Here is a 26,707-nt window from a genome sequence, read left to right on the forward strand (position 1 = left end):
CTACGAAAAATCGTAAACTAATTTATCGTACGGCGCCCGGGACAAATGTAATCCAGGCCTTAAAGTCCCATTAGGACTAGAATGATTTTCCCATATTATTATTAAGTTATTATAATAATAAATAATAATAACAATTTACTTATAAAGCGCTATTTCCTTTCATTAAACCATTATCATGTATTTGTAATAGAAGATAGGCTGTACATTATACAAAGAAAATGATCCTTTTGAATGCATTTTTTTTAACCTTTCTTTGTTCGTTCCAACAACTGTGTTTTAGACTTGTGATTATGTAATGCTGCGGGGCGTACAGCAAACGAGGTATGTTTTTACCTTAGGTCCTGTAGAAATCCCCATGTCCAATTTTCAATTTGATTCTGAATTCACAATAACTACCAGCAGACCAAAGTCATTTAATACATTGTATATGCTAATGTTCGTTGCAAATACATGTAAACTACTAGTATATTTATATGTCTGGCATGAACGAAAATATATATGTGTTACGTAAAATATGTTTTATAAACATAGACCGAACTGAACTGAAGTCATTGCATTTTTTTCAAAGAAGTGTTATTTCTGATAATTTAATTACCCATTCGGTAGGAAGTGCGATTTTTTTAAATTTTTAATATTACGATACAAATAAGGTGTACGGGCATTAACAATTAGAGCATACTTACATTTTTATCGGAGTCTAGATACATAGGAATCCTACATTATTTCAAAAAGAGATGACAAAATAAGGATAACATGTTACCACTTTAATCGTTTGTGAAAAACAAATTACGACTTACATGTTAAAAGTTGAGGACAAATCTAGACTTATTCAACATATTAATATGGCTCATTGTACGTGTGACCTAAAATATTCTTAAAGCGAATATTTGTTGATACCAATATTATTAGTAACATTTTTGAAATATTTTGATCTGCCAAAAATAATGTGAAACCCGCTTTTTTCTTTGAAATTATATCAATTCACTGAAAGACTTCTATTTTTGTCAAGATTCAATCAATTTTTCTCTTAGGCTAAATCTATGAATGATCAAATCGATATCATTTTGTAAAGAGCATTTTTATATTTCCTGTTTAGATAACGTCAAGAGGATATATATGTATATATACACTGTTAGTCATACAAGTGGATTTTTTTTTAATGGCATTATTTTTACAATCATTTATTCCTAATAGATCTAGATAATAGTATACAGTCTCATATTTTATTGAATAATAATTGGCGAGTGTTTGTTTTGCGTGACTCCTACAGTTAGTGTTAGCTACTATGCGTATCAACTAGGGGGCCTGCGTCATCAAGTCATAACTGACAGTAATGAAAATTAATGCCTCACAAAATGGCAGTAATATAGCACATCGACATGGTTTTGATCCTGGGGCCTCACAGTTACAAGGCCATTGCTTTGCCACTGAATCATGACTGTATGCAGCGGGGGCTAGGGTATGGGGCAGCCCCCACAAATAAAGAAGAACAAAAGAAAATACAATAAATTATCAATAAATCATTGCATTTCACCCCCGGTCCCCAACAGGAAATATTCATACATTATGGTTCAAGGCATGGCCACACAGAGGAATTTGTCCTGTTGGGGACTGGGGGAAAATGCAAGGAATTATTGATAATTTATTGCATTTTATTTTCTTATTTTAATATTTGTGGGGGCTGCCCCCTACCCCACGCCCCGCTGCGTACAGTCATGATTCAGTGGCAAAGCATTGGCCTTGTATCTGTAAGGCCCCAGGATTAAAACAGTGTCTATCATCTATATTAGTGCCCTTTTGTGAGGCATTAATCCTCATTACCGTCAGTTATGATTTAAGGACATAGGTCCCCTATAGTTGATAAACAGAGTAGCATACACGTGCTTCATCAGTCACGCAACACAAACACTCGCAAGTTATTATTCATTAACATTTCAGAATGTTTACTATTATTTAGATCTATTAGGATTAAATCATTGTCAAAATCATTCCATTCAGGTTGATATTTTGGTAATTAACATAAATATTTGAGGACTGGTTTAACGCATCACCCTAGCGAATGGAATAAAATGCACGGTGATGCCCATATCAATAACAATTAAAGAGAAAACGGGAGGGAATAGAAAACTTTAATCAATAAACTTAGCTTAAAGGCACTATGTCCCTTTTGCAGCCAACCTCAAATTATGTAGAACTTTGCAGGAATTATGAATATGTCATGTATGTCCTATCTGTGAAATGTAAACGTTAGCAGTGTCCTAATATTCAAATTACGCAAGGAAACCCGTTTACTTGCTAGACTTCACTGTCAGACACTTTTGAGTGACTGACTGGCTTTTTTTTTCTTCTTTGGTAATAACATACATAAAATGAGCTGTAAAGGGTACATAAGCATTTGTCTACATCAATAACCCACTTCTTGTGATGGCCAAAATTAAACTGCTTGAATCTTTGCGCAGCATAAAACGTATGACCATTCGGTACAATGGTCTGGAAATCAAGACTATTACTTATTGGCTTTATAGCTCCTAAGTCGATTTGACAACTAATAGTCGTTATTTTTCCACTTGAAGATATTTTCAAGCACCACTTTTTTTAGGGAAGTTCTAAATTAGTATTATCTTTCAAATGCCGTTGGAATTTAACCTTTTCAATTGTTTGGCCTGCAAATGGGACATAGTACCTTTAACAGTTACTCACTGTTCTACATACAGGCTAGCTGACATTAAACGTGTTAAAGACTGGACAAGATTGATCACTGTTTCCTTGGGTCCGAAAACTACTCCGGATAATATCGCCTGACATTCTGTGATGACAACACCCAGTCCTCTCATCCTCTTTATCGACTTGCTTGATACATTCCCCTCTGAAGTAATGGATTGGGGGTCGATGCGCGTGAGGTCCTGTCCCGTCAGATGTCGACGTAGACTAGTCTCGATCTGAGATATGTCTTCTGTATTTGCATATCCGATAGTGAAATCGACCTCTTTCAAGCAAGGTAGCGATGAGAGCAGACCTGTGTAGTTTTGTGACGTCAATCTCTCAGCCGATAACTTTGTAACGGATGGAAGCTCAGAAGGAGATGCAGGGAAACTGAAAGAGGAGTCTGAGATGCTGAGATGTTTCAGTGAGGTGAAGGATCTGAGACAGGACCACAATTTGACGGTCATTTCGGTAGATAGCTGACAGTCCTTGATTGTCCATATTTTAATCTATGATGACATACAGAAAGAATAAGTCGCCATTGTTACACAACATAACAAATACAAATTGTATAAAAGGGAGGAGAGTACGAATACATTTCTTACTGAAAAGAAAGGTATCGATCGTTTGGAGAGGAAAGGAAAAGTTAAAAACATCATCAATACAAATCCTCGAATTATTTGAACTCAACCTGATATATCGATCGACACGCGTTTATGACTATATCTTAATTAATTTCCTAGCTACAATTTCCTATCAAAATCGTTATACCGATATAATTTATTTGTAATTAAAGATAGGCAAAATGTACATTATAAAAAGAAAATTATCATTTTGAATGCGTTTTTAACCGTTCTTTGTTCGTCCCCACAACTGTGTTTAGACTTATGATTGTGTTATGCTACGGGGCAAAGGTTTCTTACCTTAGGCCCTGTAATATCCTAATTTTTTTTTTTTTAAATTTAGTTCTCTACTAACAATAACTATAAGCAGACCAACTCGGAAGTCATGTTCATTGCAAATACCCGTGTACTGCTAGTATAATTATATTACTGGCATGCACGAAATTATATAATGTGTGACGTGAAATATGATTAATGAATAAAGACCGAACTAAACTAAAAATTCCCTTTTTTTCTTCAGAGAAATGCTATTTGTGATACTTTAATCACCTTTTCGTAAGGAATTGCTTTCTTAAATATTACGAAACAAATGAGGCGTACCTAACAGGTATGAACAATAAAGTATACTTACAGGCAATGCATCTTGATCGGAGTTCAGTGACTTAGAAAACCTACATTAAATTCAAAGAGAGATGTAGAAGTAAGGATAACATGCAACCACTTTAAACGTTTGTGAATAACAAATTACGACTAACATGTTGACAACATCTAGTCTTATTCAACATATTTATATGGCTCGTCGTACGTGTGTCCTAGAATAATCTTACAGCGAATATTGTACGGTTCATGTACTAATATTATTTAGTAAAAAGTTTTAAATATTTGGATCTGAATAATAATAATGTGAAAGCCAGTTTTGCCCTTCAAATTATATCCATTCACAGAGAGCGGTCCTAACAATGGCTTGTTTTTAAGAATTTCCCAGCCGAGTGTCCCTGAACTTTACTGACCCAGGAAATATTAGCTACACAACCTATATTTTTTTCTCGAAATTCAACAATTTTTTCTCTAAGGCTAAATCCATTAATGATCAGATGGTAAATGTTTTGTTTTGAGAGCATTATTATATTAATTATTGTTTAGGAATCTGCTTTAAAACATTGGGATGATATATTATATGACCTTTGTCTAAACAAAAACTCAATGATTTTACTTCAGGTTGAAACTTAGGTAATTAACACTGGTGCACGGTAATGCCAATATCAATACAAAATTGAGGAGAAAACAGTAGGGAATAGAAAACTTTAATCAAAACAGTAACTCACTGTTCTGCATACATGCTAGCTGACATTAAACGCGTTGAAGATTGGACAAGATCGATCACTGTTTCCTTGGGGCCGAAAACTACTCCCGACATCATTGCCTGATCTTCTGCGATGAGAAGACCCAGTCCTCTGATCCTCTTTCTCGACATGCTTGATACATCCCCCTCTGATGTACTGGAATGGAGGTTGTTACATGTGAGTTCCTGTCCCGTCATATATCGACGTAGACTAGTCCGGATTTGAGATATGTCTTCTGCATTTGCATCTCCGATAGTGATATCGACCTCTTCCAAGCCAGGAAGCGAGGAGAGCAGACCTTCGTAGCTTTGTGATGTCACTCTCTCCGCTGATAACTTTGTGACGGATGGAAGGTCAGGAGGAGATGGAGGGAAACTGAGAGAGGAGTCCGAAATGCTGAGCTGGTTCAGTGAGGTGAGGGATCTGAGATAGGACCACAACTTCTCGGTCATCTTAGTAGATAGCTGGCACTGCTGTATATTAAGCCTAGTATTCTACAATGAAATGCACACATAAATATTGATACTTAATGTAGGCAGATATAATTCAACACCAGTGAAGTTGAAAATGCAATTACTATTGAACCATCTAAATTCACAATGCGATAATTGATTGTATTCTTTCAAAAACAAACAATGTTACTTTGTTGCAATTGTCTTAGTTTAGTGCAAAGAACATCCCTTTCTCGAATTTTTCAAAGCGAAATGCATGCACCCGTTTTACAAAATTCTACTCACCTGGATGGCGTCTGTGTCGCTAAGAGAACCACATCCACTCCTACAAGGAATATTTATCACAAGAACGAGGGAAAGAATATGATTCAATCCATTATTGAGACATTATTTCACATTTATAAAGAATAAAAGAGGCTATAAAGACAATTTTGAAAACAACAATACTAACAATAACAATTATGATAATAATCTTCTTATAAAAGTGATAGTAATAGCAATGATAAAACGAACATCAATAATGATAAATGTTAATATAATAGTTTGTGTTCATGTCATTTTAAAAAAGCAACATGAATACAAATATCTGTACACGAATTAAGATCTAGGTCTACATACTCCGAATTCAAGGACGTTAGTTGTTGAGTCCTAACAAACAAGTCAACCAAGGCCTCTTCGTCTCTGCCTTTCATCCCGGACACATGCAGCCGCTGTTGCTCTTTGGTTTGATCTCGAAATAGAAGACTAAGTCCTCCATTTGACTCGCCTGAATCAATATTCATGTCTGTGGTGAGTGCTGGCCAGGCGTGCAGTCTGATATGAACGAAGGACTGTTCATCCGTAATCCCGGTCTGACCAATAGGTCTGGAGGTCGACGCGGTGGTGATCTGGAAGGTGTTGCTCGTCTCTGCAACCCCGATAGAGACATCGATATCTCTCACACCAGGTACCGATGAGAGCACTCCTTCGAAGCTTTGTGACGTCACTCTCTCGGCTAAAAGCTTTGTGACTGATAGAAGCTCCGGGTGAGATGGATGGAAACTGAGAGAGGAATCTGAGATGCTGAGCTGTGTCAGTGAGGTGAAGGATCTGAGACAGGACCACAACTTATCAGTCATCTCCGTAGATAGCTGGCAATCCTTGATTTTCAATGTGTCAATCTATGATGACATACAAAAAGAACAGGTCGTCATTGTTACATCATTACATTAGAGAGCCGCACGAAATTTAATCCGTTCTCTCTCCGAAATAGAGTTAAAATTTATCCTGTAAACATATCATCACCCATAATTATTGAGATTTTTTGAAATTTCATCTCAAAAGCAATCAAAAAAATTTTAAAATCCACATTGTTAATAATTAGAAAAATTCAATTAGGAATAATTTTCATTAAATAAAGATATCGATGGTTTTGAGAGGAAAGGAGAAAAAGAAACAGCATTGACCAAAACTTCCTAGAATCCTACAGATCATTTGAACTCATCGATCGGCACGCGCTAAGAACCTACATGATTATTTTGTCAATCTTAATTCCTTTCGAAGCTATACAATTTTCTATCTTAATCGTTTGGCACATTTCTTTTCTTTTCTAATTTTTAATATAAAATAGCTAAAATATACGCTATAATAGCAAAATGATACCTACCGTATACATTTTTCAACTGCATTTAGTTCCTTCCCACAACTTTGTTAGAATTATAATTTGTAATATGCTACATGGCCTTTAGCCAACATGCTAGACTTTTACTTTAGACCCCTCAATATTCCTATTTCCCAATCCTCATTTTTTAAACTAATTTTCAATAAACAAATAACTACAAGCGAACCAAAGTCATTCAACAAATTTAATGTACTAATGTTTATTGCAAATTAAATGTGCATCGTCAATATAATTATATTTCTAGTATAACGAAATCTGACAATGTATATTGTAAAGAGTGGTATATGTATACAGACCAAACTGAAGTAAATTCATTGTTTCAAAGAAATACTATTTCTGATACTCCAATTCCTATTCAGTAGGAAGTGTAAAATGCTTTCTGAAATATTTACAAACGGATGAGGCGTATGGACATGTAAAATTAGAGCGTACTTACATTTAATGCTAGTTCATCGGATTTTAGCGTCCTGGAAAACCTTTATAATTTGAAAGAGAATGAAAAGTGTGAGGGGGGGGGGAACAAGTAGCCAATTAATAAATATATGTAAATAACATTACATAATTGAACCGATTTACATTTTTCCGAAGTCAACTGACTTTCTTCTAAGGCTAAACATCATTATTCGTTTATCTTTCTGAGAGCATTTTTTATATTATCTGCTTTGAAATATTCTTCAAGACGTTGAGAATACTCTGTATTTATTAGTGATGATATTTTGTTTAGCCTTGCGACTGAGCGCCGGTTCTTTTTATCGTCGTATTGAAAAAAGAGAAGAGAAAAACATGACCTCTGTCTTAACATAACACCAGTATCATTGTTGATACTCAAGGACTCTTTTATCCAAGTTGAATTGGCTTCAGGTGGATACTTTGGAGATTAATGGACTGGTTTAACACATCAAATTAGCCGATGAAATAAAAGGCCCATATCAATGCCAAATGAGGGAAAAACTAGGAGGGGGGGGGGGGGGGGTGTGATGAAAAACCTTCAATCAATTTTACTTGACATAACATATACTCACTGTTCAAAATACAGACTAGATGACATTAAACGCGTTGAAGACTGGACAACATCGATCAGTGCACCCCCGAGTCCGAAAGCAACTCCGGACAATATCGCCTGACATTCTGTGATAAGAAAACCCAGTCCTCTCATCTTCTGTCTTGACATGCTTAATACATTCCCCTCTGGTGGGAAGGAATGGGGGTTGATGCGTGTGAGATCCTGTTCCGTCAGATGTCGACGTAGACTAATCTGGATCTGAGATATGTTTTCCCTCTGTTCATCTCCGATAGTGATATCGACCCTTTTCAAGCCAGGAAGCGATGAGAGTAGACCTTCATAGCTTTGTGACGTCACTCTTTCGGCTGAAAGCTCTGTGATGGATGGAAGCTCAGGGGGAGATGTAGGGAAACTGAGAGAGGAGTCGGAGATGCTGAGCTGGATCAGTGAAGTAAAGGATCTGAGGCAGGACCATAGTCCACTCGTCACGTCGATACTTAAAGTAGAACCCTCGAACTTTAGTGTCGTAACCTAGTGTTAAGATAGAGAAAGAGATATACAGAGGAGGGAGGAGAGAGATAATGAAAGATTTGGGGAGTAAAATAGCCATAATATAGTTAATGGAGATAAGGCGATCGAGATTGTAGTCTGATTTTATTTAAGAATATTAAAGAGAAGGTTCATTGATTTTGAATTTGACTGAATTTGGTATCATTGCATTCGAAAACTTACACTGAGTAAGAATATCACATTTGTTTAACTTGTAATTCGAGCGAAAATTTTAAAAGTTGATTAAACTTTACGAAATAACCCAAGACCCCGAAAACAATCGTAATACAGCTGAATTGTCAATGGCGTCACCGAATTAACAACGAATACGAGGGACTTGATGCGTGATCGTCAACGAAATGGAGTTCAGTCTTTTGTCAACTATGTTTATCGCTACGGCAGGCAGCCAGTGAAAACGAATTCGTTTAATCAAATTATGGAAATGCAAGCACTACTTTAAACAAATAGAACTTTGTTATTCCTAGCTCATTTTTCCTGATTGAGGTGTCATACGAAAGGGCAACAAAAAAAAACTTTCTAGAAATGTGATTTTCCTATTGAAATTCAGATACCGCCCGACAAAGGACTTTTTGGTTTCCTCTCTTAAAATTGTTGTAATCACCCATGTGTGAAATATGCAGCATGTAGATTGCATTAGATGAAAGGGGAGGATCTAAGCTTTACAAATACGTGTCATTTATTAATCATCACTGTGATTAAGTCATGATAAAACATGTTATTATAATTCTTGGTTTCGTTTTTTTCTCGGACGCACTGTATAGCTGACGATGTCCAATGATTGAACGATATTCGTCCGCGAGTGGACTGATGCGGCTCTTATCTGATGCTCCTATCTATAAATTGTTTTGTTTTCCTAACCTAGCCATCCTAGCGCTGCATATTAGTATTTGGATATGTGCGCTGGTACGATGTGGTGGAGATCGCAAAATAAATCTGCTGGATTCTGGACTAACCAGTATGTCGCAATGATTATGGACAAGTTACGACATTGGCAGTCATTGGTTTACGGTATAAGCCTCCCGATGTTCTCGCAATGTCATTTATTTTAAGTAAACATAGCTGTGCACTTGTAATTTGTGTATGAAATATCATTATTTGATAAATTATCAAATCAGATTCTGTGTGCGTGCGTATCATGAATATTTATGACTAGCGCATGACGTATTAGTTCTTTTGAGCCAATCAAATGCAGCGGTAGAATGGCTAGGTAAGGGAATACAAAGAACCGGCCAGATTCAGGACTACTCTTGCACGAACGTTCGTGAAGTGAGAGGAATCGGCAGGTAAGATCATGCTTGTGGTCGAGCATTATTTGGAGCACTATAAGTCCCCATCAAACCAAAACTAGTTCACACTACACTTTTAAACCGTCCTAGAAAATCTTTAAAAAAGGGTAATGGTCAGGGAAGAATGTGTAAATAATGTCTACTGTACGATCCTAGATCGTTCATAAACAGTCCTCAATACGCCCATCTCGTCTGTACCCCGTCCACATTCAGTTGTGTCAAGTTCATATCGGGTGAATTGGCCATTGCCAGGTAGCCCAAGCCCGTCTGTATTCAGTTTAAACCAGTTCTTTACTAGTTCTACCTCGTTCCCAATACGTCCAAATCATTCTAACTAGTTCGCAACTTGTTCTAACTAGCTTGTAACCCGACCACCCCGTTCAGGGACAGTTCATCTCGTCCCCGTCTCGTTCTTAGTGCGTTCGAACGCGCCCCTATAGGCACGAGGGCTGTACAAACCCAGCGCGTTCTTGCCATTCCTCATTTCCGTTCAATGATATTACTGCTAACTGATGCTCGACCAAGTCATGTTGTAATACGTAGTAGGACCAAAGTACGGCGATTCCGTTCGTAGTACGTCCATCTCGTTTTAAGTACGTTGTCACTCAGTCTAATTGTAGGACGGGGAAAATTTTGAACAGGCTCAAAGTTCTAGAGCACCCTTCCCGTCCAAGCCAGTACGAGGCCGTCCATAAAGTGCTTAAACAGATCTTAAACAGTTTCTACTTTGTTCATTCCGTCCGCGCACGGTTTGAGCACGTTTGACAACATTTTACCGAACGTAGTAAAAACTAGTTTGGTGTGATGGGGCTTCACTTGAATGTCTTGCGCAGCACACCTTGAATCGTTGAAGTTGAACGGGAATAAGGAATGGAAAGAACGCGCTCGGGTTTTATGACCCTTGAGCGAGGACGTGATTGCACACCCTAGAAGCGCGTTAGAACGCACTGAGAACGAGATGAGAACGAGCCGAACTGTCTCTAAACTAGTTAGAATGGGTTCGTTTGTTTTGAAACGAGGTATAACTAGTTGATAAGGGGTTTCAATTGACTACGGGTTGGCTTGGACTGCCTGGAATGGCAAATTTACCAGATCTGAACTTGATATGAACTGACTGTGGACGGGGTACAGACGAGATGGACTGTTTATGAACAAACTAGTATCATATTTTAGTCATTTTTACACATTCTACCCCGACCACAACCCGTTAAACTATTTTCTAGGACGGTCCCAGAACGAAGTGAGAACTAGTTTGGTGTGATGGGGGCTTTAAGTAACTCTTTTTCTCATATTTATTTACATTTTATGAGTAATTTATTAATACATTTATTTTTGTCCATGCCTTTGATTATAAATGATGAATGATTTTTAAATAGATGCTTCTTCGACTTATGAATATGGCAAAGAAATGAAAATTAAAACAAGATTTCTGAAATGATCAGTGTTAAAATGCTTATCAAATGAAAATGGCATACCTCACGCTTCAGTTGCTTCGGAAGATTTTGCATCCCAACGACAGTGTACACGGTGGGTGACTTTAGAACAATACTCCGCGCATTCACGCATCTTTGAACCAATGATGACACATTTCCTTCAGTACCGCTGGTCTCTGATGAGCAGTCAAGGAGAATTCGATATCGCTCACTCTCATCCAAAAAGCTGTTGGAAAGGAGCGCCTCCATTATTCGTATACAAAGTCTATTATCCGTGCCGGCAGCGAATCGGATGAGATTCTCATAGTCACCGATGTTTGCTTTGATTTTCTGTAGAAGTCTGTCCAACTTTGAAATCTTCAGTCGTAACATATATTTCTTTGTTTTAGCAGCGAGGTATTTCCCAGCTGAGTGTTCCTGAGCGAGTTTGTGATAAAACTCAATGGTATTGAAAGTTGTCTCGTTGGGCTGAGGAAGGCCTGTGACCGAAACAGTTGTCTTGGATACTATCCCAAGCTCACATGCCCTATCAAGGATTGCGGGAGCTCTACGAAAATCATGATGCGTGAAGACTAGTTTCTTAGCATCGTCGAGCAGACCAGTAAGGGCAACTTTGCCTAAATGAGATATTATCTCCCTTAACTCATCGGGTGTGATTTTTACTCTTGACTTTGATCGGGTGTTTGCATGGTGCGCTAAGAAAACATTCACGCTGTCCAGTAATTCTGTTTGAGTAGTAGTATCACTGTCCAGTAGGCACTCACTCCATAAGTGACACACCATTAGACAAAATAACGGTGTTTTAACAAGTTCATTAATCAGTGGTTGGCCGTCAAGGTAAATCTTCAAATCATGTCCGCTATTATTAGGATTCGAGTTTGAAGCAAAGAATCTGTCGATGTACTCTCGTGAGCTCTCTTGTGAGAATCCTTCTATCCACATCTTTGTGTATACCCTTGGAAGTTCCGCTTGATCAAAGAAGTACTCTAGATGAGGGCGTGTTGTTACGAGGACTCGACACTCCGGAAATTCTTCCAAACGGATGACACGGAAAATGTTACTCTCTGAGATTCGCTGGGAAGAAGAAATACCCGCATATTCATCTAGTCCGTCTAGTATGATGTGGCAGATACCCTGATTCTCTCTAATGAAACTCTCCAGACCCTCTGGTGTGAGATCCTCAACATCACTCAAAAGCTGGGATTTGATGGCTTCTCCGATCGATGTGAGCTGACCTGTGTTTCGAAACTTTACAACAAACAGAAGTGGCAGGTGTTCTAATGCTGACCCCTTTTCTTTGTGAACCCAGTCGTAAGCCATCTTAGCAACAGCCGTGGTCTTCCCTCGTCCAGCTGGTGCCGAAATGAGGATTCGAGCTGGAAGTCTTCCGTTTACTTTCGTTGAAAATATTTCAGCAACAGAACCCTGGAGTATTTCCTTCTTTTTCGTGTCTTGTCCGCTAGCGTCCTTCTTCACCATTGTGACAACCGTGTGCATGTCTTCGAACTCAGCATAATCACTTTGATCCCACGGTTTCATTTGAATTTTGCACAATTGATCTCGGTACTTATTCTCTAACTTTTCGCGACATCGCTGAACAGTCAATGATGCCGAGATCTTCTTGATGTAGATACCTGGAATGATACAAGCATATACAAAACTAAATGTCTTATTATACTCTGATGATCTACTAACCTCTTTCCAAGGTTTTTGGGGGTAATCCTTTTTTTATAATTTTCTTTGAATTACATCAATTATGGTGGTTTGCCTCTTTAAAATAAAGTTTCTAAACTATTTTGTTATGTTTTTTTCTTTGGCGTTGGAACAGTGTCATTCTCTACTCGCTGACTTACAAATCTAGTTTGATATATTATGTTGTGCCCTCTCATGCACATCTCCTATTGCGTATTTCTTCTTCCTCTCTTCTTTTCAACCCCACATGCAAACCCATCCTGTATTATTTCCTGTACCCCCGATCTCTCACTTTCGATTTGCATTGTTTACTTTTTGTATTATGACCATGTTCTCCTACCTTTGTCATGTAAAGTGCTCTCTTGTCATTTTCTCGTCTCTGATGGCATCTTCCTTTTGTTTCTTCTTATTTTAGTTCCTTTTTGTAGTTACGAATTCGTAAATCCAACCACTTATTATTCCTTACTATCATTTGAGGGGTCCACAATTATACAAGCAATGTTTTTAGTGGACCCCTCTGTGTTCTATATGTATTCCTTAAATGTTATAATTGATTGTAGTTTATTTGCAATGTTCTGTTGAAAACAGATATAAAATTGAATTTAATTAAGTTAAATTGGATTTGGAACGCACTTAACTCTGCTGTTTTCTTTAATTAGACTGTATAGATCAGTCAGGAAGCTTTTTCTCCAAATCGATATTGAAAGTCTTAAGTATATGTTCTCCTTTTTATTGAAGAACTTTTTCAAACATAAATTTGAGGGAGAAAGAGACACGGAGTAAAGGAAGATGAAAGGATATTGACCTTGAACGATTAAATTGAACCTAATATAATGTACATTTCCTGATACAAACTATTAATAAGGGACTAAAATACCCCTTCATAACCTGTAATAAAAATGTGAATTGGAATCAAAATGTGTTTATTGTACAAAGTGGATTCACTTGATTTGTTCTTCTGCCGGTATTTAATTATTGCAATTTAACTCCGACTGGGTATGTGATGCCTGTTTATTACGTCAATTGCCATTTTATAACACAGATGATGATGGTGAGAGTGATTTTGCAATCAGTGGACCTCTATTATTTCTGGGGAAGAAAGATGATTCTGAAAAAAAACGAATTATTTAAAACTTTGGATCAATTCAATGGCTTAAAAATAGCTCACTTAAATGTTTGTTCTTTATTAAAAAATATTGAAAAAATACGAAATATTATAGTGGGAAATAATGTTCATGTTGTGACGTTTTGGGAGACTAGACTCGATGATACTACATGTATCGCGAATGGAGAGATATCTGTGGCAGGTTATCGTACTTTGTGGTGGTGGTTATTTTACCTGACTACTAAGAAAGCATAAATGCTTGTAAGTAAGCAACCAGACAGCCGACGGCTTTAGGTCCTGTCCGATGGACCTGGTGATGAGGATTAATGCCTTACTAAAGGGCACTAGCGCATCGCCTTGGTTTTGAACCCGGGTCACCGGATTACGAGACCACTACTCTACCGACTAAGCTATCGCGCCTCCTCCTCTTTTTGAGAAGAGACAGAAACAGATCTGGAGGAGGAGTAATTGTAAACTTTCAATAATCTGTTTAATAATGATACAGTTCTTCTTAAGCTACAATCAAATTCTCTTGAATCGCTATGTATTCAAGTTAATATATCTCATCAAAACCCTTTATTAAAATACTTATTCCATGCATATGGTATAGGCCCCCCGATTCAAGTATTCTTGTTTTTTTGATTTGCTTGAAATTGTGTTAAAAAATGTGGAAGCCACTTCCTTGGACTATCTGTTGATTGGTGACATAAACTGTGACTTGTTACAGAATAACCCCACTTGTCATACTAAACGATTGTTACAAATTGCTCGTGGGTATAATTTTCATCAACATGTTAAAACACCAACACGCGTTACCCAGTCTACGAGTACTTTAAATGATCGTTCATTTTCCTTAAATAACACTTTGAAAAGGTTAGGCAATATTTTCCAATACTTTGCCCAACGTTGTGCCAATAGTCAACCCAACCCTATATTGGGCAATATTTTGCCCAGGGGTATTGGTAAACGTAAATAGCCTACTTCAAACGTGCAGGATTGTTTCGTATTTTGACCAAACTTTGGGCAAAGATATGACCCTCCAACTGCCCGACTACTATGTTGGGAAAATCTTGACCGGTTAAAAAAAAAAGGAGATATAATGCCAGTTAAACTGGCATTATATTCCTGTTTTTTAAATATGTATTGTTTTCTTATTTACATTTACTTATTTTAATATTATGTATTTGTTATTGTTTAAATATGTGTTTAGTCTGTTTATTCATATGTATTTTTAATGTACCATGTACGGACATGCTGAAAAACAGCTATGGTAAGCTGAAAGCATCTTTTTTTAATCACTGTATTTAAATAAATAAACAAACAAACAAATAAACAAATAAACAAATGATAAGAACGTTAGTATGTTAGACGTAAATAATCATATTTGATTGATACACGTCTGTAAAACCCCAATTACACACACTCTACCACTAGTATACCCACCTGGATTACTTGGTGTCCCCTTGAGATATGTATCCGCAAGCATTACTAGCTTAGCGTCAATGAGAGCTTGTTTCAGCCTGGGATGCTGGTTGCAAGGCTTCACATTCTGTCTCCAGTCAAACAGCATATCACGTGTTCCCTTACAAGTCACCCGTCCTTCTATCCTGTTGGTTTCTGTGTATCTATTGATTTCTGCGACCTTGAATCCGAGTGTTCGTCCTAAGGCCTCCATCTGCTCACCCGTCTCGATGTCCTCAGCCAGCTTGCAGATAAGGTCATTGGCAATACCTTCATGAGCCGCCATACCTATGGGGAACATACACAAAAGACAAATAAGATTAATAAACTGATTATGAACATATAGGCCCGGATTCACAAAGGGAGTTTGTAGACAAACCTAGGTTTATTGCGTCGTGTGACGCGTTTTAAAGCGTTTCAGACCAAGGTTTGTCTGAACCTTAGGCTGAAACGCATCGAAACGCCTCATATGACGCATATAAACCTAGGTTTGTCGACAAACATCCTTTGTGAATCCGGACCATAGCCTCTTTATAGTGGGACAGTAAATCAATTCAGTATTTCAGCAGGTCTGCATTCATCATTGTAAAGTACCAATTATTGTTCTCAGATTGTGTGCTGGGTAGGATAGAATGTTAGAGTATCTTTGTTGTGCTTAAGCAGAGAAGTAGGATCTTGACGATCGAAGTATAGGTAATTTGAAAACCTATTTACAAAGAAGTATAATAATAAAGAAAAGAAGAAAACCGGAGAAAACAAGACATTTCAAGAATACGGTCGAGGCCATTAATGGCCTATGAACCTAGTTTTTGCCTGGCAATGCCGGTTACATTTTTGTGATGCATTGCCAGAGGCAGTGCTCCGGGAGGGGGTGTACTGCCCTCACCTTTCCAAGTACCTGAAAATTATCCTTGCTACGATTTATTTTATTTTTTTGGTCATCGAATTTTTTTAAAATGTGCACCCCCCCCCCCCTTGAGCGCAAAGGTAAAAATCACGTTCTGAATCCGCCACTGTTGGAGGGTGCGCATTATGCACTAGGCGCAGCCTGCATCAAGGCCTAATGATTAATAAATGAAGAGATTGATTCCAAAAGGAGCTAAATCCATATTTTATTAAAATTTAGTTATCTGTCTTAAAATAATGATTTTCTACATGGGGACAAAAATATGCACTATATCACATTCGAAAATTTCAGCAGGAAGTATGAAAAAAATTAGGTACAATATCATGTTTCATTCCAAAAGGAGCTAAATCCAAATCTGTTTCATTCCAAAAGGAGCTAAATCCACTTTGAGTAAATCACCTTTTTTATTTCTCCACTTTCCCTTTAGCCATGTACCTTCATGTTGTTATATATGTTGAAGGTTTTGCTCTGGACCAATAATATATGATAAGAAAAAAATCTATCAATTATTTCTGATTTTTACTAATTTTTTTAGATTTTGTGGATTTAGCTCCTTTTGGAATGAAACATGGATTTAGCTCCTTTTGGAATGAAACGGATTTAGCTCCTTTTGCAATGAAACTGTGATATGTTGATTACTTTCTTTTCAAAAGGTTTTTTATTTATGATTTCACTATCAATATTTAAAAGGAAAGGTTTGCTACTAAATTTAAATAAATTTCAGTGATTTTATTGAGAAAATACGAATTTTTTCAGGTACAATATCATGTTTTATTAATAATAATAATAATATTTAATTTTTATATAGCACTTAATAAAAATGTCTCTAAGCGCGGTCATTGGATTCAGTTCTTGCCCGCACAAACTTTGTGCAAAATCTCCACTCCCTAAATCAGGAAAAACTGTTGGATTTTTTCGTATCATATATTATTGGTCCAGGATGACACCTTTAACATATATAACAACATAAAGGTACATGACTAAAGGGAAAGTGGAGAAATAAAAAAATGGCCATTTACTCAGAAGTACCCAAAGTGGATTTAGCTCCTTTTGGAATGAAACTCTTCAAATAATAATTTAAAATCGAAAATGTTCTGGAGTTTGTATCGATATCCCAAGTACAAAATTAAACTACAAAATTAAACATGTTCAAAGAAAAAATAAATTTCCCTTTTTAATTATATAATTATACAAAAAGCAATGAGCTCAATATAATTTAAAACAAAACGAAGTCAGGACATTTTCTATACAGACTATCAATCCGTCTCAATATTAGGATTGAGGTTAAAATAATAATTCAAACTCTTATTTCATCAACTCATCGTAGGCTTAAAGGTAACACAAAGTTTTGGGAAATTTAAAAAAATTTGGTGGATAGTGATTCTTTACAATTTTCATATATTTTGATGCTCCTGTGGATGTATTATAAGCACTAAAAAATTCAGCCCCTAAAACACTTCTGCTTTCGAGAAAAATTGGAAATACAAATTTACCGGTGCTCCCGGCAAATTTTGATAAATTTCAAATAGCGCCTATGGCCGTACAATGGTAGCTGCGACCATGAAAATCTCAGAATATGCGTGTGTGATATGTAATTTCCAAACGAGAATAGCTAATCGGTCGATTATAGTCAAGAAACATTGTTTTATAGCTTAATTAATATTTTGACCTCGAGAGGGAGCTATACAACAAAAAGAGTTTATTATTTACAATTTCATAACTTTAGACTCGATTTCAACCGCGACAACGATCACTGATTATTGTATGATCGCATAAGCTTCCAATATGTTCATTTGAACTAAATTCATGACCCCATACCGAAACTTTGTATTACCTTTAATAGCTGAGGTCAGCGTGAGAGAATCCTAGGGTAGACAAAATCACAATTAGTTCCCAGCCATGTTGTTTTGCCACGATCCTCTACCTAAACAAATTATTTCCCATAACCCCGGCACATATCCTGCTAATTCAAAGCAACTGAGGACATTTTTTCTCGACTTTCCCTGAAGCTATATGCCTCGCTACGCTTACTCGAAATTTGATATAAGTGATATACCAATTTTGGAACGCCCCCTCTCAAAAAAATAAGTGGAAGCTCTTATTACCAATCAACCTGGATAGATATCGCGAATGCACTTCAACATTATTGAATTGATAGTTTGCACCCACAATCCTTGAACCACAAAGCTAATATTCCTTCTGTCATGAGATGTTGTTCGAACCCCATTGATATCGATCTAATAAGATTCAATCGCAAATGAATCATAATAGACAAATGCAAAGCGTGATTAGACAATCATGAAGATGATCCTTTTTATAATATAATAGGGTTACATCAACTAATGTTTCATTTCATATTTTCCACTTTAGGATTACTCTTTTTGTTGCATGGTGTTTATAAGAGCGCAACAGTGCAGACAGGCAGAGAAGGCACCCAAAGTGTAAATCAAGCTTCATCTTTTACTCGTTACGCTTATCCAGAAGAAAGTAATAAGGAGCACACCAAACGCAAATAATAAATTAGAATAAATATGGCAATATATCACAATCTTACCTGGGCTAGTCTGCACTGGAGTCTTCTCGTGGTCATGTGAGTCCTGCTGGTTGGGTATATATTTACCTGTATGGGATGTACAATGTATTATTTTATTTATTGTACCATAGGCTGGAACACTCTTGCAATAAGAACTGGTTTCCATAGGGGTCCAATATTAAAAATGAAGGAAAGAAGCAACTCAAACGATTGTGAAGGATGATGATAATCACTTCAAAAGAAAAGATAGTTTTAAGTGATGTCAGTTATCGTTTCTCAAAATTTAAATTGTTTAAGCCCAGTGATAATTAAAGCATCAAACTTATTATAGACAAAAACATTATTTTCAAATTAACGGCTAGACGAGTTGAACTCATGTACATAACAGTGGAATCACTAGTAATAGAGGTACAGAGGTTGTAGAAGTAGCATCAATAGTTGGAATAGTAGTAGTGGCAGTAGTAGTAGTAGTAGTAGTAGTAGTAGCAGTAGTACTATTAATAGGTTTAATGGTATTAGTAGTGACTACAGTAGGCACATTAGTACTAGTAAAAGTAGGGCTAGTAGTACTACTAATAGTAGGCATAGTAGTAGTGGCAGCAGTAGTGGTAGTAGTAGTAGTAGTAGTAGTAGTAGTAGTAGTAGTGGAGGTAGTAGTAGTAGTAGTAGTAGTAGTAGTAGTAGTGGAGGTAGTAGTAGTAGTAGTAGTAGTAGTAGTAGTAGTAGTATTAGTAGTAGTAGTAGGATAAGTTGATGTAGTAGTAGTAGTAGTATGTTTAGTGGTACTAGTAGTGACTGTAGTAGGCCTAGTAGTACTAATAATAGTAGGGCTAGTAGTGATACTAGTAGTAGGCCTAGTAATAATAATAGTAGTAGTAGTAGTAGTAGTAGTAGTAGTATTAGTAGTAGTAGTAGTAATAGTAGTATTAGTAGTATTAGTAGTAGTAGTAGTAGTAGTAGTAGTAGCAGTAGTAGTAGGAGTAGAAGTAGTAGTAGTAGTAGTAGTAGTAGTAATAGTAGGTTTATTGGTACTAGTAGTTACTGTAGTAGGTCGAATGTTACTATTGAATGTAGGGTTAGTAGTACTACTATGGTAGTAGGCCTAGTAGTACTAGTATTAGCAGTAATAGTAGTAGCAGTGGAAGCTGATGTAGGTATAACTGTAGTATACGTGGTAGAATGGTTTTAGTATTAGTATTAGTAGTTGCAGTAGAACTATTAAAGTTGTATAAGGAGTAGAAGTAGTAGTAGTAGTAGTAGTAGTAGGCCTAGCAGTAGTAGTATTGGAAGTTGTTATGGTAGTAGTAGTATCAATAGCCGTAGCAATGTGTGTAGTACTTATGATAGTACATGTAGTAGTAGTATTAGTAGTAGTAGTAGTAGATGAAGTAGAATAGAAGAAGTAGTATTAGTATTAGAGTAGTAGTAGTATTAGAGTAGTAGTAGTATTAGAGTAGTAGTAATATCAGTCAGGCGTGGTATAGTAATGGTAAGAATGACAGCATTTTGAAATGATCATTTATGTATTTATTAATTATTGTTCCGGAGTAATGTGGCATGTCAAACCAATTATTTCCCCGACTTTTGCGAGTTTTAGGGAGTTTTCCCGCTCGAAATTTGGGCTCGATGTGTTGTATATGGGATGCAGCTTCTTACGCACATTGCCTATGACGGTTTATCATTGAAAATCACATAGGAAAGACGTTCACTTTGAAAAAAACTATGAGCAAGATAATAAACAGCTTGATTCAAAGCACGGAACTTTTCCCGGTTCATTTTTTATACGATACTAAAAGACCTATACAGTGCGTCCCAGAAAACCGAAACCGAGAATTATCGATGTTTTATCATAACTTAATCACATTTATAATTAATAAATGACACATATTTGGAAAGCTTAGATCCTCTTCTTTCATTTGATGGAACTCATTATGATTCATATTTCACGCATGAGTGATTAAAATCAATTTGAAGAGAGCAAACCGAAAAGTCGTTTGGCGGGCGGTATCTGAATTTTAAAGAGAAAATCACATTTCTAGAAAGTTTGGTTTCTGCCCTTTCATATGACACCTCAATCAGGAAAAATGAGCAAGGATTGACAAAGTTCTGTTCGTTTAAAGTAGCCCTTACATTTTTATAATTTTAGCAAACAAATTCGTCTTCACTGGCTGCCTGCCGTAGCAAAAAGCAGAATTGACAAAAGACTTAACTCCGTTTCGTTAACAATCAGCCATGCATGAAGTCTTTCGTCTACGGCTGATTGTCAACGAAACGGAGTTAAGTCTTTTGTTTATTTCGTTTGTTGATATGGCAGGCAGCCAGTGAAAACGAATTCGTTTTATCAAATTATGGAAATGCAAGCACTACTTTAAACAAACAAAATTTGTTATTCCTAGCTCATTTTTTCTCATTGAGGTGTCATATGAAAGGGCAGAAACTCAAGCTTTTCAAATATGTGTCATTTATCAATTATAATTGTGATTAAGTTATGGTAAAACATCGATAATTCTCGGTTTTGTTTTATCTGGGACGCACTGTATAACTATAAACCCAGTGTAATTCAAACAAAATTTTACCTTCTGATAGTCTTTCACCTAATTCAACAAGTCGTAATTCACGGAGCTTGCTGGCTAGTATGGATCGAGTTTCGGTGCCGTCTCTTTGGTTGTAATTCCATTTGATGAGGAGCTCTACCAGAGCTTCATTGACGTTGTTGAGATGTTTGACGATGTGTGATTGGCTTACTGCATAGGAATACCCAAGACTGTTGCACAGTTTTGAGTATTTGCCCGGACCTATGTCTTCAGCTAGTGATATCAGCTCGATTTCCTGCAAAGGCTCCATAATGCTGTGGATAATCATGATATAGAAAGAATACATATGTGTTATCAACTCCATTTCCTGCAACGTCTCCATTATGATGATATATAAGCAATACAGTATGTTTTCTTTCTAAAGCAAAGATTTATGTCACTTGATCCAAGCATCGGTACCTCTAAACGAAAAAGGTGCTCTTATTATTAAAATTACCGCAGCGAATCTTATCACATTGAAACAAATACTTACAAAGAAAATATAACCATGACCAGAAATTAAAATGAAGATTAAAAGTAACTTATAATGTTTAAATCATGTGAGGAGCCTTCGGCGACCCCACCAGGTTATTGCGTTTATCAAACATTTATGATTACATAGCGGGGATTCTAGGACAATTACCCCCTAGGCAATCACCCCCCGGAAAATTACCCCCCGGAAGATTACCCCCGGAGAATTACCACCGAGGACAGTTACCCCGAGGACGACTACCCCCCGTGGACATTTACCCCACCCCAAGGACAATTACCCCCGGAAAATTACCCCCCGGAGAATTACCCCCGACGACAATTACCCCGAGGACGACTACCCCCCCCCCCGAAGACATTTACCCCCCCCCCCCGAGGACAACTACCCCCGAGGATATTTACCCCCCGAGGACAATTACCTCCCGAAGACAATTACCTCCCGAGGACTACTACCCCGAGGATAACTGCCCCCCCCCCCGAGGACAATTACCCCTTAGGACAATTACCCCCGAGGACAATTACCCCCAGGACAAGAAATGTAATTACTGCTCTTTACTCGATAGCAAAACTACGGGGAATTGGGCAACCTCTATCCCCCCCCCCCTCCCACATTGAATTGAATTATTTAAAAAGACTGAAATGAACTTCATAAATAACAAGGAAAATGACAGTTTATGAAATTTTCTGCCAATAGCAATTTGGAGAAAAGCTCGCATTATACGTCACAGTGTTACATATTCCTCGGGGGGTAGTTGTCCTCGGGGGTTCTAGGACAATTACCCCCTGGGCAATCACCCCCCGAAAAACTACACCTACACCCCGTAAAACTACCCCCAAAGGACAATTACCTCCTGGAATATTACCCCCCGGGGAATCAACCCCCGGAGAATTACCCCCCGAGGACAATTACCCCCCCCCCCCCTCCGAGGACAACTACCCCCCGAGGACAATAACCCCCCCCCCCCGAGGACAATTACCCCTTAGGACAATTACCCCCGAGGACAATTACCCCCAGGACAATTACCCCCCGAGGACAATTACCCCTCGATGACAACTACCCCCCGATGACAATTACCCCCGAGGACAATTCCCCCCCATGACAATAAGCCCCCGAGGACAACTGCCCCTGTGAACAATCAGGATTCAATAGCAAAAGACGATCTGACACATTGAGAGATGGCTACGAACCCATACGATCCCCTGCATGAACCCATATTCTTTCAAATACTATAGCATGTTGTCTTCCTCATCACTACACATTTCCCTTTTTTTTTAATTTATGCAACGCCAGTGCGGTTTCTAATTTCCACGAAGGATGTAAGTTTTAGGTAATTGTCCAGCGCTTTTCAAATTCCATAGAAATACATTTCTCTGGAGCAGCGTTATTTTAACATTTTGTTAGTCACGGTACCCTCTTAAGAAATGAAAAGTTTCTCCCAAAATCCCAAAGTCTTTACAGACTATTTATTTTTCATGACTCTGGCTCTCATCAAGTGCTATGCACACACATATGGGCACATTTAAGAATAAAAAGGAGAAGACATTTTCAGACTGGTAAAAAATTAGTTTCTAATCCACACACTAGAAACTATTTAAAGTATGCGGGCACCTTGCCGCCGAATGTACATAAATAAAAAGTGATATATTCGGTCATGACCTTGATACACGAATATGAGAATATTCGGGCCTCTCGTTGCCCTTATTTGCCTTGCTGTCAAAATATTGTCAGCGAGCGAGGAAGGAAGACACTTTAGTTTCTTCAAAATTTTATTTTCTCATGTAATTAAATATTTTAACCGTTTCTGGTTTTTTTTTTTTTTTTTTTTTTTTTTACAAAATCAACGTTTTCCAAATCATTCTATTGCGGCACCCCGGTTGAAAAACGCTGTGTTGGAGTTACAAAATCAAATGAGATGAATCACCAGAGAGCGGGTATTTGTTTTCTTTTGACATGGCACCGTACATATAACTTTAAGGCAATTTCTATTTCAAAATAATTTAACGTACACGAAAACATATTATACTTCAGCATGACAACAGATATAAATAAATAACGTGAAGAAAATCTTAATTATGGATCATGGCATGGATGAGGGCCTATTGTACATACAAAGACAAATACACGATCAGCTGATTAAAAAAGTTACAGAGAATGCATAAAGGAAATCTTACATCCTAATTTCTTTGTTGTGCCATTGATGGTGAGAGAGGCTGTAACGCGTACTCATCTGCGCGCAATGTATTGCTCAATTTCTAAGAAATGTAATTTCTGTTCTTTACTTGGTAGCAAAACTAAAGGGGAGTTGGGCAACCTCCACCCCCCCCCCCCCCCATATCGAATTGAATAATTTTAAAAGACTGAAATGAACTTCATAAATAACAAAGAAAATGAAGGTTTATGATTTTCGGTAAATAGCAATTTGGAAGCTTGCGTTATACGTCACAGTGTTATACATTCATCGGGGTGATTGCCATTGGGGTAGTTTTCCTGGGGGATAGTTGTCCTCGAGGGTATTAATAATAACGTTTTATTTACCCAGGGTAGCCACTTCAGTTATGAAACTGCTCTTCCAGCGGGCCCTGCATAACATAATATGTTATTACTATCCTTCTCCAATCTATTATGCTGAGGGCCTAGCTAGAAGGCAGAAGGTCCCATTGTTATAAGTGTTTGGTATGACTCGGCTGGGGTTCGAACCCACGACCTCCCGTTCATGAGGCGGGCGCTCTAACCACTGAGCTACCATGTCCAGTAGTGTCCTCGGGGGGTAATTGTCCTCGGGGGTAGTTGTCCTCGGGGGGTAGTTGTCCTCGGGGGGTAATTCTCCGGGGGGTAATTTTGCGGGGGTAATTTTCCGGGGAGTAATTTTCCGGGGGGTGATTGCCCAGGGGGTAATTGTCCTGATACGGTCCTCGGGGGTAATTGTCCTCGGGGGGTAATTCTCCGGGGGGTAATTTTTCGGGGGTAATTGTCCTTGGGGGGGGGGGGGTAATTGTCCTGGGGGGGGTAATGTTCCGGAGGGTAATTTTCCGGGGGTGATTGCCCAGGGAGTAATTGTCCTGATACGCATAGCGGGTGATAGTTATCACCATTATCACTCTGTTGTTGCAGTTGAATACAACTTGACGAAGACGTATACCTAGCGCGTTTCAAACGCATGTCCAGTGAACAAGCAGCGAATATGAGCGTGCTGAATGCGTGCTGAACGTTTTTCTTACATGTCCATTGAATATACCTGGCGTGTACGTAGCTCAGTGTGGTTCGGGGACGTTGTGTTAATTCTCTTGGGTGACATCTTGAAGAACTTAGTTGCACTGGCGTTGGTCTAGCACGCTCCGCGCATACGGTCTGACGTCCTTTTGGCGTTAACATTCATGCGTCGAGCTCCGCTCACATTTTTGAGCATGCTCAAAAAATCCCGACGCACACAGCGAATGACGACGAATGCATAGCATTGGTCCAGCGTACTCGACGAACGAGTAACGAATGATGACGCACAACCAACGCACGACAACGCACTCACAAATATTGCAAATTTTCAATGCGCAGGCCGTGCGTGACCGGGCCGCGCGCGACCGGGCCTTATAACATAGCTGACAGTTTCTTTCAAAATTCAAAATGAAGTGTGGATTTGGGGTAGTTCTGCTTTTACAAGTCACTTTATTTATGGCTAGGGTATAGAAAATACATGGCACGTGCCAATGTGATGAGTATAACTGCATACTTAGAGTAGGCCTATACCGTTTGGTTCTGAATGGTAAAGAATGTAGATTTAGTCAAGATAACTATTTCGATTATACATATTTTCAAACAACTTGGGGGGGGGATTTGGGCGTTGTATTGGTCTTCGGATGGGGTTGTCCTTGTTTTTCCTTGGGGCGGTGTATTTGTCATGTAAAGGGAATAATTGTCCTCGGGGGGGGGGGGGAGTACTTGTCCACGGGAGATAATTGTCCTAGGGGGTAGTTTTCCCGGGGTAATTTTCCAGAGGTAATTGTTCTCGGGGGTTGGTTGTCCTTGGGGAGGCGGGGATTTGTTTTTCCTATGGGTAATGTTCCAGGGGGTTATTGTCCTTCTGGGGTAGATTTCAGGAAGGTAATCTTCCGGGGAGGCATTGTCCAGGGGGTAATTGTCCTGATATGAAATTATTAATCACCTAATGTTAGTTGTTGTTATTGTCTTTTGAAATACATGCACTATCAGAGACGTAATACCGGTGTGTTGGCTCAGTCAGAAGAGCGTCCGCGTCACAACCGGGAGGTCGTTGGTTCGAACCCCGGCCGCGTCATACTAAAAGAGTGGCGTTCAACAATAAGGGATAGAGGAACGTCGATCTGGCGCTGCTCAGTGGCTGCCGGGCTCACGATCAATTTGGCAAAAAGAATTTCCATTTTGGGTTTAACTTAATCAAATTTGGAGTGGACTTTAAAAGATTATTATTATTATTATTAATTATCATTTTGATTTTCCTGTAGGAAAGTTGAGAGACTATCCTGTTCAGTGTTTGTAAGAAACCGGTAATCTGCATGCCTACAAGCGCTTAATGTCAGCTTTCGGATTACCTTCATCAATATGCTTTGACAAATAATAGCAGGTTAAATAACCAATATGGAAAAATAGTATCTGTATCCTGTATAGTGTATACATAAATAGTTGTAACATGTAAAAAGAGGCCATGGACTGATAATATAAAAATGTTGGCGTTCCTGGACTATTTTTGTCAATCATTGGTACACAAATATATTTTTTCTAGCTGTATTAGGCGCAAACATAGCATGTTCAGCTTTTAAAGGTCCGACTCTCCTTGAAGCACTTTAAATATACGTTGCCATTTGTGTGTATGTGTGTTTGTGTTTGTTATGATAGAATATTG

General features: G+C 38.0%; 2 protein-coding genes and 1 non-coding gene across 3 annotated transcripts in view; all 3 read right to left on the reverse strand.

Annotated features, from left to right (window-relative positions):
• The window catches only part of LOC115927296, an 18,209-nt gene extending 15,404 nt beyond the window's left edge, over positions 1–2,805 (reverse strand). The window contains exons 1-2 of the mRNA XM_030993037.1: positions 2,701–2,805; positions 684–714 (exon numbers count right to left, since the gene is read on the reverse strand). Coding sequence (XP_030848897.1) covers positions 684–714; positions 2,701–2,726 — 57 coding nt within the window. The 5' untranslated portion in view covers positions 2,727–2,805. The remainder of the gene's footprint in view (positions 1–683; positions 715–2,700) is intronic.
• LOC115927640 lies at positions 2,756–21,617 on the reverse strand. The gene is made up of 12 exons (XM_030993758.1): positions 21,348–21,617; positions 18,793–18,858; positions 15,314–15,619; positions 11,116–12,707; positions 7,804–8,315; positions 7,218–7,257; positions 5,740–6,281; positions 5,407–5,446; positions 4,652–5,163; positions 3,958–3,997; positions 2,820–3,212; positions 2,756–2,779 (listed from the first exon to the last, which is right to left on the reverse strand). The coding sequence occupies exons 1-12, from the start codon at positions 21,613–21,615 to the stop codon at positions 2,756–2,758; spliced, it is 4,335 nt and encodes a 1,444-aa protein (XP_030849618.1). The 5' UTR covers positions 21,616–21,617.
• Positions 21,618–24,510: 2,893 nt separating this feature from the next.
• On the reverse strand, positions 24,511–24,583 carry TRNAM-CAU. Its single transcript has one exon. It is a non-coding gene; the product is annotated as a tRNA-Met (tRNA).
• Between the last annotated feature and the right edge of the window lie 2,124 nt (positions 24,584–26,707).

This window comes from Strongylocentrotus purpuratus, unplaced genomic scaffold (genome assembly GCF_000002235.5).
Source record: "Strongylocentrotus purpuratus isolate Spur 01 unplaced genomic scaffold, Spur_5.0 spur5_scaffold_20, whole genome shotgun sequence".
Taxonomy (NCBI): Eukaryota; Metazoa; Echinodermata; class Echinoidea; order Camarodonta; family Strongylocentrotidae; genus Strongylocentrotus; species Strongylocentrotus purpuratus.